This window comes from Natator depressus, chromosome 6 (assembly GCF_965152275.1).
Source record: "Natator depressus isolate rNatDep1 chromosome 6, rNatDep2.hap1, whole genome shotgun sequence".
In the NCBI taxonomy this organism is placed as follows: domain Eukaryota; kingdom Metazoa; phylum Chordata; order Testudines; family Cheloniidae; genus Natator; species Natator depressus.
In genome coordinates this window covers 120,776,507-120,793,573 of record NC_134239.1, presented here as the reverse complement: position 1 = coordinate 120,793,573, position 17,067 = coordinate 120,776,507, and the positions used below count along the sequence as shown (strand labels likewise).

General features: G+C 43.5%; 1 protein-coding gene across 3 annotated transcripts in view; it reads right to left on the bottom strand.

Moving 5' to 3' along the window:
- Positions 1-17,067, bottom strand: part of SLC35F4 (solute carrier family 35 member F4) — a 182,093-nt gene that overhangs the window by 21,564 nt on the left and 143,462 nt on the right. For 2 of the 3 annotated variants that reach the window (XM_074956440.1, XM_074956441.1), the window contains exons 2-4: positions 14,597-14,785; positions 10,240-10,537; positions 526-745 (exon numbers count right to left, since the gene is read on the bottom strand). In XM_074956440.1, the coding sequence (XP_074812541.1) occupies positions 526-745; positions 10,240-10,537; positions 14,597-14,785 (707 nt within the window). Of the gene's footprint in view, positions 1-525; positions 746-10,239; positions 10,538-14,596; positions 14,786-17,067 lie in introns of those variants that run through there. The other variant, XM_074956442.1, reaches the window with a different exon arrangement.

Here is a 17,067-nt window from a genome sequence, read left to right as displayed (position 1 = left end):
CCTGCATAAATGGCCTGTGCCCACTTAAGTCCCATGTAATCCCTGTTTAGCGTGGGGGGAAATTAAATTGTTGTCCTTAGAAATACATAGTATATTGAAAAAGCATAGAACAATCTTTAAAATGATTAATTCAGTATCAGCCCAGAACTACAAACGAAATTGCTCTAATAAGGTCCTAAGAGTTTATCACAAAGTTAAAAATAAACTTGTTTAATAGTGTTTTCTGCTTCACCAATGATATTTCAGAACTTTAAACACAAGGTAATCAAAGGTCCTCTTAGTTCAATCGGCTAATTCGCCATCTGAAATTCGGTGTCACGATTCTGCTGGACTTCACACCCACACCCTCTTATCTTAAGAGACTGAGATCCCTAGCTGGACTTCAGATTTAGATTTGCACCACAAAGTTAATGAGAAATGTTTCAAAATATACATACATTGGTTTTAGTATAATGGCTATCCTTAATCATGGATTTAAGATTGATTATGAAAGTCAAGATGGTTGAAAATCATACAAGTCATTACCCTTACGCCCATGAACCTCTCTTTCAGCACAATCCAAGAAAGCAAGAAGACAAATGCTTTGTTACAACAGAACAGGGCAGAGACGTCTGTGGCTGTCAGCTTCTTTAAAGCCAGTAAATACAGGTAATTAGTCAAAGTCCACAGAATAGAAAAGGGAGCAGTCCTTTTAAGAAAGAGTTTCAACGTCAGACCATCTTCACCAAAAATCCGACTGCATTCCCTAAGAAAAGAAAACAGTTTAATACTCAACTCGTATTTTGTTTAATGTTCACTTGAGCATGGAAAACACGTTCTAGACTTTTATTATGTTCTAGACATAGTCAAGTGGGCTTCCTGAATACTCAGTACACTCACAAGGAAGTGAGATATTCAGCACTGATCATAACATAGCCTACTTTTCTCAGCCACTTAATGCAGTGCGATATTGCAAATAGAATAGGAGCCACTTACCTGGAAGAACCAGCCTCTATGCAGGAACAATCATGGGTAATGTGTTCTCACATGCATAACTCAGGGGTGTCTATAATACTCAGAGTTTTGAGCCCCTGCCTACTAAATCCATGGATTCAAGGACTATAAATGCCGTTCTTAGTGGCTTGAAAACGGCCCCACCCCCAGCCTGGAGGTTTCTCTTTTTTCTTTTATAGGAGTAAGGTCTAAAGAGGGACAGGGTAAGATACTAATAACCTTCAGTACTCGGAAATAGCCAGCTATCCCCTCCAACTCGAGTACTCTGCAGTCTTGACAACAGTTAACTTCTGAATGTAATATTTCCAGACAGCTCCTGTTAGGTATGTGGAAAAATTCCCACCGTCAGCAAAATTGACCAAAAAAACAAACAAACCCAACCCACATTTTGTGGCTCCACTTTACTACATTTTTGTCATACACACAGTGAAATGTTGTGTTTACTAGGAGAAATGGAGACATTTGTTTGCGGATAAAAACTGAGAACAAAATCTGAAGATTCACAAATACCCTCTTGTCGCTTCACACAGGTCTGAATGAAGTTGTTTGGGCAGCTAGTATTGGGTGGCGAAAGAATGTCAGTGCTAAAAATTCTGGTTTTGGAGACAATCTAAGTGACACTATTCAAAATGGTGTCTCAGGTTAGAGGATAGATTGGGTAGTTTAGTGTCCAACCTGCTTAAAGGCAAATGAGTGCACCCCTTTTGAAATTTCATTGTCTTTCTCAAACCAGGTCGGCCCGTCTTTAGTTACCTTTCTTCTTCATCAAAAGATTCCATGAGACACTCAAAGTATGACTGAAGTCTTGATACAGAATCATAGAATATCAGTGTTGGAAGGGACCTCAGGAGGTCATCTAGTCCAGCCTCTGCTCAAAGCAGGACCAATCCACAAATTTTTGCCCCAGCTCCCTAAATGGCCCCCTCAAGGATTGAACTCACAACCCTAGGGTTAGCAGGCCAATGCTCAAACCACTGAGCTATCCCTCGCAGGCAGCTTAACATTACCACTTCTTAGCACACATTATCTCACCAATGAATGCATCATAAAATTCAGACCCAAGTAGACTGAACCTAGGACCCATGAAACTGGATCATCATCAATACTTGGTATTATTAAGAAACCAGTCTAAATTCCTTAATGCCATGTGGCAATGTTTAGAAGACTCCAAAGTATGTGGGACGACTCAGTATTCCTGAGAACGTGCTGTAGTTTAATCAAAGCGAGTCAAAAAATGCAAATTATTTTTGGTGTGGAATTCTTTTAAACTTCTATTTTTAAAAATTTCTCACAAAACTGGTTGGTTTTTCAAAGGAAATTGACATCAAAACTTTTTTTTGGTTTCTATAAGCTGGTTTCAAGAAAATAAATAAATACATAAATAGTTTTCAGCAAAAAAATTTTAGTTTTCAAAAACCAAAAAACTACAATTTTTTCCTGAAAACTGAAAATGCTTTACTGAAAAATTTCTAGCAAAATGAAAGTTTTCCATAAAAATTTCATTTGATTGAAAAGCCATCTTTCATCCCCCCCCCCCCCCCCAAAAAAAAAAAAGCTGGCAAAAAAACGTTGACCAGCTGTAGTTGTAGCACAGAACCAGAAATATGAGGGATTTCTAGTAGTCACCAAGTTCAAGAGATAAGTTAGGGAGCGACCTCAGCCCTCTGGAAGTAGACATTTGATGGGAAAGCCCTTACTGCCAAAAGAAATGGACACATATGAGAGGTCAACAGGCTCACAGCCTGGATTCTGAAAATGGACAAAGGATTTGTCATCACTGGTCCATCAAATCCAGTATCCTCCTTTCTTGCAGTGTCCAACACTTGACTCCATAACATACCTAGCCAAATGTGCGATGCAATACATAGGAAATGATTTTCCTTCCTGACCTTGTTCGGCAGTTAGCTTGTGTCATGAAACACGACGTATCATTCTGCTTAGCTTAGATCACTAAAAATACTATTACTAGTTATCAGCGCTCATAACATTATTTTGGCTATCAGTCATTTGATGACTGATGATAACCAAAATAATAGGATAATTTGATTATCCTGCCATTTTATCAATCCAGCCATTTGAATTTACTTTTATTCTAGTATTTGGCTCTACTTCCTGCAACTGAGATCTGCATATTAACTGTCGTATATACTGCATTCAGCAATAATTTCTTTGTATGTGTTCTGAACATCCTGGGCATTAACTTAATGGAGATGCCCTTTGTTCCTGAACTAAGGCACACCGTAACAAAAACAGACTCACCAGCAGAATTTACTGTGCTCTTTGGAATAACTCAATCAAGTCCCTTCTAACTCATGTCTTGGCCAAGTGCAGCATGGCTAGTTTTTTCAATCTCAAGAGAAAATCCCATTATTCATCCAAACACCGGGCTGCTCTTCTCATCACCTTTCCAATCTCACCTCTGAAAGTTGTTGCTTTCAGGCAGCTAATAAGCCATTATCCTCACGATTTTTAAAATCTTCCCTCAAATAAATTGGTTAGACTCTAAGGTGCCACAAGTACTGCTTTTCTTTTTGCGAATACAGACTAACACGGCTGCTGTTCTGAAACCTGCCCTTTAAAAGGTCATTGTCACTGGGATAGCACTCAAGGAGGTACTATTATGCCATCAAATAATTTTTTTCCAGGGGAGCACTGATAGTCACCTGCTTTATTAATTCCCACTTACTACTTAAGAGTTGTCTCTTCCTTTGCAACCACTCAACCAAGGTGCTCTATAAAGCAGTAAACTTTGGTAACAATAAATTGCTTCTCCAAACTGGATCCTGATGTGCCATTCAACAAGTTAATGCTGGCATAGTGAGCTTCACGGATAACCTCAGCTACTCCTGCTGAATTAGCAGTGCTTACAACTTATTATATTTTGCAAAGATCAGGTCAGAAATGCTGTCCGTAGAAAGAGAGAGCTTTGCATGTTCCAGAATTGTAAGATGATGTTTTGTGTCTTACATTTTTTATCTGTAAACACAATAAAATAATACCAGCCTTGATTCAGTGAAGCATATAAGTACAAGCTTAACTATGAGCATGTGCAGAAGTCCCCTTGACTTCACTGGGAGCTAAACATGTCCTTAAATGCTTTGTTGAATATGGACGGACCTGGCACGTGCTTAAAGATGAGTACATGACTAAGTATCTTTCATTCCAAGGGATATAGGTCCTGATTCCAGTCTTGCTAATAGTCTGATCTTGTACCATTGGAATCAATGGGAGTTTTGGGACTGACTTCAGCGGGAGCAAGATCGGGACTATACACTATTGTAAATCCAAAATATCTCAACTGCAGTCAGTGGAGTTTGTTTGGATTTCTGCTGGTGTAAACCAAATCAGAGTCTGTCTGACTGCCCATGAGTCTGTACTATATAAAATATGAAGGTGGGAGGTGGTACCAGCATGACTTAGAGTGGGAGATTACACACAGCACCAAAGCCACCAGTGTGTTATTAAGGTGGTGCAAAGTGAGTGCTGGTGAAAGCTTTGCACCACATCACACCCCTGTGCATTCTGTATAAGGGAAAACTGGATTAGAAATGTGCTGTGGGAGAGGTTCTCTCTGACATCCCCTATGGTCAGCGGGGCAGAGAGCTGGTACTGGCAGACAATGGGAGCTGGAGAGAGATCAGATCACTCACTGCTACATAAGAGGACTCATAGAATATCAGGGTTGGAAGGGACCTCAGGAGATCATCTAGTCCAACCCCCTGCTCAAAGCAGGACCAATCCCCAATTTTTGCCCCAGCTCCCTAAATGGCCCCCTCAAGGATTGAACTCACAACCCTGGGTTTAGCAGGCCAATGCTTAAACCACTGAGCTATCCCTTCCCCCGAGCCAGTGCCACACATGGTGGTGATCTGCCATCAACAGTACTCTAGAAGGGGGCTCTGCAATCTGGCTACCTCATCCAGTGGGCCCAAAGGCTATTCTTGCCGGGGGGCGGGATTGGGGGGGAAAAAAGAGGGCCCCAGAACCTGCCCCCTCCTCAAAGGCCATGCCTGGTGGATGGGGGAAGCAGAGAGGGCCCTGCAGGCTGCCCCTTCTCCAAATGCCCCAGCGGCTTCCCCAAACAGACAGCCTTAGAGGAAAACTGGAATCCAAAGTGTAGTAAAGCAAACATGTCATCTCCAAAGGCAAGAGCCATCTGTTTTAAAACCTGCCCTCTGGCAAACTTCGCTTTTTCTATTGTGCACACAAGCCTCAGCCTCAGCTTTGCACAGCGTACCACATTCTCTAGAGCTATTGCACCTAGACCTTGCCCTTGGAGCCTGTAAACCAGAATGCACCCTATATGACTCCATCCTCTCCATATACCTGCAGAGAAGTCACTTCACTCACCACTGACACGTGCCAGCCTCTGGCATGTAATGCAGAGGCTGTTTTTAACGGCACACGGCAGCACTCCACCACAGAAGTGAACACCAAATCCAGTGGAAACTGCCAGGAGGTAATGTAGATAGGTAGAATCTAAATATAATTATGCGGATTAAAATTTGGCCAGGGCATCAGTTATGTTACTCTTGCAAAAAAGTACCACACGATATTTCATGGCCACAAGTTGCCACTACCTCGCTTTTGTGTCTTAGCCGAGAGATGGCACTCCAGCAGCACAATGCCTTCGAACACCATTCTAGGCAGAGGTGGATGAGGGGTTTGTGGGGCCCTGGCCCAGACCAAGTGCGGGCCCCTCCCCACCCCTTCCTCCTGCAGTCCCCTCCTCCCCCTCAGTGCTCCTGCTGGGGAAATGGGGTCGGCAGGTCGGGGCATGGGGGCCCCCACTTGGCCGGGGCCCCTAGGCATGACCCCATTGGCCCAGTGGCTAATCCACCACTGATTCCAGGGCACTGACACTGAGGGAAAAGTGACACCTTCTGAATCACAAAAATCACTGACTGCAGGCTACATTTGTTTGCCCAAGAATTGGAGCACAGAGAAAGGGGAAAGGTCATTTGGTGTGCAGCCTTCAGGCCGGATTCACCCCAGCGGGTCCCACATAGGGAAGGCAGCTCCATAAGAGCCCCTCCAGGAGAAGCACTGAATTAGTACCTCTCTTAGCTGGCTTGGTTCTTGCCTTCTCTTGGGCCAGCCCCTGCCACCTGGGGGCTGAACCAGGCACCCCAGGGCTGAATCTGGTCCCTCATCTTAAATGTCCTCTGAAGTAAGGATTTGTATTTAGCAGTGTAATTCCCAAGGGGACTGGGGAAATCTGGCTGAGCTACTGTGGGGAGTGCAGGGGCAAGAGGGCCAGAGTGACAAACCACATTTAGTCGGAGCTCTGCTTCTGCTTGTCACTAGAAATTCAATACTTCCCAGCGAAGTCGTCTCTTGCTGGCACCCGCAGCCATAAACAACGTTTGTCCTCAGGGCCTCAATGCTACTCAGCACCTGCTGGCTTTCCCTGGACTCCTAAGTGCAGTAGGTATTCTGGATTGAGTGCTTGAGGGAACGCACTCTAGATCCTACTGTGCCCACCATTAGGGAACCACCACTTGGTACCAGCCCTTACTCAGTGGTATGTGAGATGCCATCCAACTATTTCCAGGGAACAACTGCACATACCACTGTGGGTAGACTATTGGCAAAGGCTGACTTTTTAAGGGGGACCACTTTCCCTGTGAGGTCCACAACATTTCATTACTCGCCCTTCGTAAAGAGTTCGGGCTTCATGCTTCCCTCACAATTCAGGCTCTCTGGCAGGTGCTTACGCTTAATCTATGACCAGGAGGAAAACGGCAGGAGCTGTATTAAAATACTCTACCTCAAGAAGGCTAAAATTGCAAATTGAAATTCAGGGGACCGGTTGCAACAGTGAGTCACTTTTGAGACTAAAAAACAGAATCTCAAGGGTAAGCGGAGAGATTTTCAAACCAGTTTCAAAGATTTTAACCTTCATAATCCAGCAAACCCAAAGCTGAAAACCAAGACTTTTGTCCTGACTAACAGGACTTTTTTTAAAATGCAAAAGAAGCAACAAAGGCTCTGTTTGGCTTTGATAGGCTGGGGTGATATTTCGAAAGGAGAGGACATTATTACTGCCATAGTGGAGATGTTATAGGCATAATTTGTTATGGTCTGTTGCAGAACCTATGGGACAAAATTTCATGCCTCTTTAAGCCACCAGTGAATCACTCTGTCCTACAGAAATAAAAAAACAACACCACACACATACTACTAGCCTAGGGGTAAGCATGGGCCAGATTTGATTGAAACAAATGATCTATTTCGCAAAAATAAAGCCAGCAAAGGAAATAGCAAATGGTAGAAAATGAAAGTGAGGACTCGTTAACAGGGAAAATGCTTAGAGCACAAAAGTAATAACTATAAATACATTTTAAAAACAATAAATGATGTTTTAGGATGGTAATAATCAGAAAAACAAAAAAATCTCAAGAGACAAGGAGAAGTCTGGATAGTATTATGGGATGATTTTTCACACCTGGACGTTCCCAATTACATAGATAGATTTGGGTTCACCTAATAAATGAACCCAAATAATAATACTACCTAATTCCCTGATGTGCCCGTGCAAATCAGATACACTGGCCACTATTACAAAGTCATCATTTGCCAACAGATACCCCCCACCCACACACACCCTGGAGCCTGAAATACCACAATTTCACCATATACCTAGATTTGGAAATACTCTGGGAGCTACATAATATCTGTTGGCAAATTCTGATTTTCTACTAGCAAACACTCATACACATTAGCCCTGGCACCTAACTTGCCATTTGTGCACGCTCAAGTACTTGATTTGCATTTGCTTATCTGATATTTGTGTGCATAAAATTCCCATATGCGCGCAAATACATACATCCAACTTTGACAACTGGACTCTAAAGGTTTGGGTTGTTGGGTTTTTTTAAATCCAGGGGCCTTTTGTGAGTGTGGGTCAAAGCTCTCAGAATGTCCTAGTTACATTTAGGTAGTGCACGAGAGGGAGATCCCTGGAGGCCATTGTGGGGGTGGGGAGGAGCTGACAATAAAATCCCTGTAATTTGGATAAGAATACGTTGAAACCCCACTGCACCAGACATATGGCCCGGGGCGATGGATCCCTCAAGGTGCCGAGCTTTCTCTGCTCTCAGGATACTCAGCAGGAGATGCTCCTCAGCTTCCAGGATCAGGCCCACACAGTCTACATTCAGCTGATAGTATTATACTTCCAGTCAACATCAACCAAAGCAGAATCTTCCTTTTCAGGGCCTGGCCCACTGACCTCAATGGGCTTTAGATCAGGCCCAGAGAGTGCATTAATTCAAATAAAATTGTAAAACACTGTTTCACAGTGTCCAAGGGCATAGTACAGGGCATACATGTTTTAGTGATTATAGGTTGTATAAACTGGTAGAGGGGAGGTGGTTCTTTCTTAATAATACAGTAATTTGCAGGCTGCACAAATGGTTATTCTCAGACTTTTGTTGTGGTGGATGTATAATCAGATGATTAACTGATTTACACACAGAAATGATTTGTTCACACAGATAATAGCAAAGCATTCATCCTGATGCTCATTCATTTGCTCTATATTTACTAGTATTGGGCTACACTCTCCTTCCTGACCTCACGCGCAGAAGCCAAGCAGATAGTGGCTGGTGTTCTCACAAACCATCCACAAACCAGTTTAGGAAGAACCAGGATGAAGGGATCATTCTTGCACAAACCACTGTGATCTTTGGAGCAGCAATTAATTAAGTGCAACTGTCCAATTTTAGATGGACTGATATGATGTAAATAATAATTTAAGTCCAACTTCAGACCTAGGATCCCTACAAGAGCATCAGAGTGAGGGATCTGGCCCATAGGCCCCAATCCTGCTGCTGTTAAAACTCCTAGTGCTCTCAATGGAAGTATCACTCCACCCTCAGTAAAGAGTCCAGACCAGAATCTGATACCCATATGTTGACTAATACCTTACTTCACAGACACTGTTGAAACCAGTGGGGTTGCTTGCAGAGCAAGGTGTTACCAAGTAAGAGTAAGAGTATCCGAATCTGGCCCTTGTTTAAAATTGCCCTATGATTGCTTTGGCAGGATGTTTTACCTCTGGTTAGTTGAATTCAAGTTGCAGTCCCTGGAGCAATTGCAAGCTGGCTACTGGAGAGGAACAGGGAAGTGTATAGGGTTGCACCTTTCTAATGACTGGTAACCAGACTCCCGAGGCCTCACCCACTGCTCTGCCTCTTCCCCACAAGACTCCACCCCTGCTCCGCCTTTTCCTTCAAGACCCCGCCCCTCCTCTGCCTCTTCCACCCAGGCCCCACCCCTTCTCCGCCTCTTCCCTCGAGACCCCACTCCTTCTCCACCGTTTCCCCCAAAACGCCGCCTCTTCCCCTGAAACTCCACCCCCTCTCCACCTCTTCTCCCAAGGCTTCATCCCCTTCTCCACCTCTTCCTTCCCAGATTGAAAAAAAAAAAGGGGACATAAGGGCTTGTCAAATGGCACCAGGACAGACAAGCCGAAACCCAGACTGTCTGGGTGAAAACAGGATGGGTGGCAATCCTAGATGTGTATGTCACTGTCCATATAACCTAAAATTATAACTGCAATTATGCTCCCAGCCCATAGCAAAGTCCAGTGTGTAGCTGCTTTGTGCAAAGTGCAGACTAGGGAGGGAAGTGTGACTCTATAGCTCACAATTCCTTCTCTGGGTCTCCCAGCATGGGGAGAAGCAGCCTTTATGGAAAGGGGATGAAAGCCATCTCCCTACTCCCCTCAAGGCAGACTGTGGCCTGATATGTGGAAAGCCTACACAGGGGCATGGGGAAATGGTTTTCATACCATTATTCCACCTACAGGGGCCCTTAAGACAAGCCACGGTCTTCCATCTCCCCAGCTTTGAGCTTCATCTTGGCCAGCTCTGATTTATTCTGGTCAGACTTTATACTAAGGTTGTATGTTACAGACGCAAATAGTATCTGTTATAAATGGCTATAAGCACATCAATACAAGGTATAATCCATGTTTGTAATCCATGGTTATAAGCAACCAATTGACCTGTTGAACTCAATAACAATCTATAAAAATTAACCATTTATTCAAGCATATGTAAATAATCTATTAACTTCTAATAAACTATATATGACTGGGACCTTAAAATAAAGTGTGATCTTTATTCTGCCCCATCACACCAAAAAGCAAACTATATAATTAGAGTCGAAGAAAACAGCTGTCATTTGAGTCAACAGTTATGGAGATGCTTAAAGTGACAGTGTCACAATAAAACCTACCTGAATTTTTTGATTGGAGACTGCTTTTCCTGTGCAGTTGCAAGGTGCCCAGAATAATAAATGGGGAAAAACATAATGTTCCAGTTTGTTGAAAACCAAGTCATGAAAAATGGATAGTCAAAGTTCTTATATGTGATTTTCACAATCTGTGTGGTTCCAACCCAAGAGGATGAGACTGATAAGATTATTAGAAATCCCCAGACAACCTTAAGAAATGTAGATGTGCAAGATTGACACCGGGTCTGTGATTGGTTTTCTTGGCTGTTGCTCTCGGTATGGGTTTGTGTCCCTTCTTCTCCTGAAAAAAAGAGGAGAGTTACAGGCAAAATGGATCCATTTCAAGGAATTCATAATTTCTGCTATAGTATTGGTTTCTTTAGCACCTCATCCCCCTGGACCAAACACAATGCCCCCCAGCCAAGCACTTGGAATGCTGTAAAGAAGTACTTCAGTAATAAAACAACCGCAATTTCAAGGTGATGGGAACAAAGTACAACCAAATTACAGTGGCACAAGGTACCAGCCACTGTTTCGAGGCCTTCTTTTGTCAGTCAAGCCTGTAGCGTACAGCTGTATCCCTCTCTTAAGGCCAGCTATGTTACAAAATCAAAAAGTTTATGTTTGCTGTGTAAGCCCATAGATCTGAAACTAGGAACAAGCCTTTACAATTCAAAGGTCTTGACTCAGAAAGCATGTTTTTATTTACAAGCTTAGGGAAAAAACAGTTTGGTCATTTCCTTTTAAAGTTCATCACATAGAATGAGACAGATTTGCAGCTGTACAGTTAAAAATGGAAATGGAACAAAACTAGATCTTGGTAATAAAATCACTAGATAGAAACAAAGAAGAAATAGATCGTAATCATTCCATACTCTAGTTACTGTGGAAATGGTGAAACAGTTGATTAATTTTGCTCCTTGGTCTGATGTGCCAGTAGAATAGTCAGCCTATCTTACTACATGAGAATGTAGCATGGTGGTTTGGTTTCAGGAATAAAGGGGTTAATGTTAAAAATCACTACAAGTAGCTACTCCACATGAACAACAGCTACCTTAACTACATGTTTTTACTGTCGATAGGTTTGACCAGCGTATAACATTATATATTGTGGGGATCGATTTGTTTATTAATGTGAATAGGAACTATACACCAGCTGTGAAGACAGGCTACATCATGAGTTCTGTTATAGAGCAGGTCAACATAACAACATGTGAGAAAGGCAGGATTTCAGACCAAAGCTTGACTTCCCTTTGATGTAGTTGCTTTTGATATAGGATTAACATTATGTAAACGTAGTGGACCAAGTTAGTAGAGGTACATCAGGGTGAATTTGATCTCGGAAGTGTTTCTTTTAATTATATCAGAGAATGCACTATAACCAAGAACTTTATAATGAGGAAACAGTGCATTTTGCAACTGTACAGTGGCCTGTTTCTTGAATATAGATGGTAAGGAGGTACACCAGCAGGAGTTTTAACTCCTCGTTGGGCCACCCAAACCAGAGAGGTCAAAGGATAGGGACCAGGCCCGCCCACCCCAAGTCCCACTGGACCTCCAGGTTGGGGGTTGAGCAATAGGCCAACAATCTAACCTCATAAAAGAGTTAAGTTACAGAAACACAACGCTGCAGCCATTCCAGCAAACAGCATGAGAGACAGAGACGGCCGAGCCTTGTTCATGCCCAAAGCGACAGCTATTTAGCTGTTCCGTTTAACAGTGAAAAAAAGAGTTCAAATCAAATTAAAGGTTTATTAATAACATGCAGAGAATAATTAGAGAGTGCTTTGAAAAGATAGCTTTTACAAAATGCAGTCAGTTTAACATTCTCTTCAACTGATGGGGGGCAGGAGCCAGAGCATGGTATTTTAGTCATACTAATAATGACTGACCGCTACTACTGAAAGGTAAATTATAGTTTGTTGGCAAACCAGAGATGCTTGCACAGAACATGTTATGTAATATTCACACGTGGGGTTACCTGCAATGCAGAACTACGAAGCAATTAACTCTCATTGATCTAACAGTTACAGTAATCACAGAATAATAGAAAGCTAAAACACCTTTGCATGGGCCCTACATTTTCCAATTACCAAACAACTATGTAATTACTATAACTGTGCACGAAGCTATCATTAGCATTTGGTTTGGATTTTGCAGTCGCAGATGTGGATGTTATTGAAAATAAGAGAAACATACACTCCTTGTGAGTTCTTGCTTGGTTCAAAAAGGTACATGAGCCTCCAGTCTGATTAATCTTATATGGTGGAATAGGGGAAGTAGCATAAGTTCCTTCAAAAGTCCATGGGATTTCTGCTCCAAAATCACTTAAGCTCTTCAAAAGTCTCATCCACCAGCAAAGATAAAAAAAAACAATAACAATTCTGAATAACGAGCCTAGGCCTGGATTCCAAGAGGGTGGCCTACAGGTATAATGGGCATAAATAAATCCATACTAAATGGGTAGGAAATTTCCAAAGATTCCATTTCTGCTGGTCATCAGGGTGGAGCCAGGCCTGGGCAGGGAAGCAGAACCAATGCGCAGATGCTGAAGGGTGAGCTACCACAAAATAAACAAACACATCAGTCAAAGCAACCAGTAAATAACTTTTCACAACCACCAAGATGGCAGAGCTCTTCTGTGTCTGCAATTAATCCAATCAGCAACATAGCAATAATCATCACCTGTCATGGGCATAGAAACAAATTCGGGGATCCAAGAAGCACAGAGGAAAAGGAACAGAACTGATAAGACATTGTGGCCAGAGGAACACAGTATTGGAAGGCAGCTAGTGACCAGAAAACCCCATACATTCTGTGTTTAACTTTTCGTTTAACATAGTCTTTGCTTATGATGGCTGAATGGCAGTATGGTAACAAAAGGGGTCTTGCAAAGGAATGGTACGTGAAACAGCGTAATGCACAGGCTGCTCTTCTACATGCATCAGTGTCCGCCATCCATCTTGTAGACCTGAAGTTTAGGTCACTATGCTTTCTTTGTGACTACTCCTCATGTGGACCTATATTGTCCCTGTCTAGCTACAGTACTTTCCCAAGACAACCTTGCTCAGATCTTATTCCTTAGAAAGGGATGCCCAGAACTGAAAGGGGATGCAGTCAAAAGTGATAGGGTGCCAAGTTCAAGGAGAATCAGGTCAGGGCGCTACCACTCCTCAGAGGGACCAAGGTCCTTCCTTAGGGAACTCAGGATTGATTCTGATTTTGGTTTCACACAGGTGTTGGCTTGAATGATCACCAGTATAAGTGAGATCAGAATCAGGTCTCTAGTGTCTTGGGTATGATCCTTCTTGCATGCTATTCACTGTTGTCTCAGGGTATCTCAGATATTTCTCCAGGATACCCAGCAGTTCTCTCTGCAACTCGTATACTTTCTTTCTACAGGACTACTAGCTCCCTCAGTTCACCCAGCTGATTGGGACACTAGAAATGGCTGCCTCTTCTCAGAGTTTGGGCGATGGAGAGACAGAAAAGGAGACTCAACTCCCACATTCTCAATGTGTTTCGGAGATTCAGCCTCCACCACCTCCTCCTCCTCTTGCCACTTTGACTCCAGGGTTTTCCCAAGGAGCTTGGGCAATGATGCTATTTCAGTCCCAACTGCTCTCCTCCTGCTAGAAGAATTCAGCAGACTTGAAAACTCTGCCTCAGGCCAATGCGTCATAGTTGTGTCCATCCCACCCACACGGATGAAGGAGCCACCAGTGCCCAGGTTGATCTGCTGATGGAGAAACCAGAGGCAGCACCATACCTACAGGTTCACTTGGGCTACACTGCTGCAGTAAAGGGGGAGGCTACATCCTGCGGTAAGCCCTGATGCCTTCCTCAGCAGCTGACTGGTGATCTGAGCTGGGGTTGATGGTCTTGCCTAGATATCGTTCCACCTCTTGCTCTTTCTCTTCCTCCTCTTCAGAACATCCATGGTCTGAGGTGAGAGGGCCAGTGGCTTTGAGAAGGAATAGAGCTGGCTTTTAAGGGTCCCTGGGCTCTGGCCTGGCTGAAGCTGAGGAAACACCACTTTGTAAAACTAACGGTGTGTTATTATTTATCATCCTTTAAAGGTCTTCCATGGCTATTGGGCTTATACATCCAACTTCTCAGATACTAAAGCATATATTCCTATTAGGGACCATGCCTCTTTTTCCCCTCCACTCTTCAATCCCTCCAAACCCCAATTTTCAATAGACAAAGGAATGGCTTTCATGTGGCTGTGTTGCTCACGGCACAGGAAACCATGTAAGTGCTTCCTGACATTGCACCAACCACGGCATCCTTCCAAGACAGACGAAAGCAGCCTTTTGCAGGCATATCGCCTTGCCAGATATGCGGCTATTGTGCCTACCTGATCTGATCTGCCTCTCGACTCTGCTGTGCCGGCAAATTCCAGAGGGGCTTCGACTCTGCAGCTCAAGAATGGGAGCAGCAGAATCTTCAGCAACAGATAAAGGGGAGAGCTGCCTACTGATGCCACTGCGTGTGCTGGGGCAGTTGGCTCCTGGCTTGCATCGGGTGACAGATGATCGGGAGACACCTGAGAAGAAAGAGTTTGCATAAGTTTGACTGTAAGTGCCCTTGAGGACAAGGTGTTGTGGGATTTCAAACATCTTGACAGTGAAATGCATACAAATGACTCATGGGGGAGGGGTGCACACAGCAATAATCAAAGCCCCCGCTGGCCAAAAATGAATTATCTTCCCCCCCATACACAGAAGCTCCCTACGATGATTAACTGTTTTTCCTGAAGGAATTAGAGTCCTAAACTGAAACACATTTTTAGCTACCATGCGCCATCCATTTGGTTTGAACAATCAAAGAGGCATTTGTACTCACGTGGGCCCTTCCTGACCACTGACACTGAAACAAGCAATAGTGGAGGACACCATTTCCTCATGGCATGGGAAGGGATTTTCTTGGAATGATCCTCCCCTGGTGTCACCAAGGACAGCCTTACAAGAGGAAAGTTTCCTCTTTGTTACATCCTGCAGAGTGTCTCACCATTGATACTTGAAGTCCTTGATGGTTGTATAGAAACAGAAGCCAGTGATAACCATCTGAAACCAGGACAACTGTTCTTTCTATCACTGGAAGGAGTCTGCTTTATGACTTCAGACCCAGTTAGGGTGCTGAAATGCTTTCTGGCTAGCCACATCGGCACCTCGGGTCTTCAGAGAAGTTGTCTTTTCTCCTTCTGCTCGATGGAAACAACACCAAGGCGGAATAGGTGCCTATCCCTAGGAGGCTGGAGAAGAGGTGGAAGGCAGCAGGTAAGACCCAGAACCCAGAAATACATAGCTGGAATCAACCAGATGTTAGGTTGATATAAATTTTGCTGCTGAGGAAGACACCATGTTCTTTGAGCGAGAACTTGCAGGAGTGAATGAAGAACCAGCAGATGACAGAGGAGAATGGACACATCAGCATAATGGTCTGAACCTGGCCAACTAAGCCTGGCTCTTCTCTTCCATGTGATGAATGTCTTGCACAGATTCACAGATTTATTTGAGGCTGGGGGCTTATTTAACCTGTCAGCACACAAGCAGCACATCAGTCACTAAGTCAAGATCACATGGAATAGGGAAAGAAATGTAAGACATGGATTTGGAAATTAATTGTGGCTGCCTATCCTCTCCCCTAGCAGCTGGATTTTCAATAGGTAACTTTATCACCCAAATCTGTGGTGTTATTTATACCTACACTGGCAACTGCTGGCTTTGCCATGACTCTACTGACCTTGGCATGCCAATCAAATCTGTTTTCCAATGTAACTGAATACAAACCCTGCTTGTAAGATGCCAACTGTGCAACGATATAGCAGACTAACAGAATGATTATTCCTTCTTTACACAACCAATAAGCAACACTTGGGCTTTTTGTGTGTGCAGGTAATTCCATGCCAAACAATGGCACCAGGGCATATAGACACAGAGGAACGCATCTGATGGAGTCCATGAAACAAGTTACATCCTTCTCTGGGAAGGTGGGATGGGTGTTGTATGTTCTTTCCCATTTGCAAATCTGAAGTCACGTTTGCTCTACTAGCACCACGTACAACATAGTGGAAGATACAAGCAGGGCTAATAATTATGTTTTGTAGGTACGGTCTTGTCATTATACAGAAGAACATTCTCTCCAACAGATGCAACTTTCATTATCCAGATCCTGTCAGTTCAGTTCCTCTATATTAGGTAGACAGTAGTCAGAACAACCAGCTAAACCTTTGAGGATGATCTGCCTCAAAGTTGTTATCAGCCAGCCTTCTCTTTCTCCAAGTTTGGATATCCGTGTTCTCTCTGTGAGAAATTCACCCCAGTGCAGAAGTTCAACACAAGGGCTACACCTGAGACCCCAGCCAGGTGGGTAGGGATGCAACCCCATGCTCTGAGTGTCCCTAGCCTCTGTTTGCCAGAAGCTGGGAGTGGACAACAGTGGATGGATCACTCGATGCCTGCCTGTTCTGTTCATTCCCTCTGAAGCACCTGGCACTAGCCACTGTCGGAAGACAGGATACTGGGTTAGATGGACCATTGGTCTGACCCAATATGGCTGCTCTTATGTTCTTATGAGTTTTGTAACTGGTAAAATCATCCTATAAATACTCCTAGCTGAAATGCGTTACTATGAGAGCACACCTTCTATGTAAGGTGAATGTAACAACACTGCATGAGACAGCTTCCCAGAGACTCGTGTGGTATTGAACCTTTATCCTGTACTGTATTACTATTGGCTTACAGCAGTAAACCAGACCAATATTGGTTATTTGGTCTCCTGAACATATTTCATAATGAACCAAAGTGTGGTCAAGCAATTGACTAC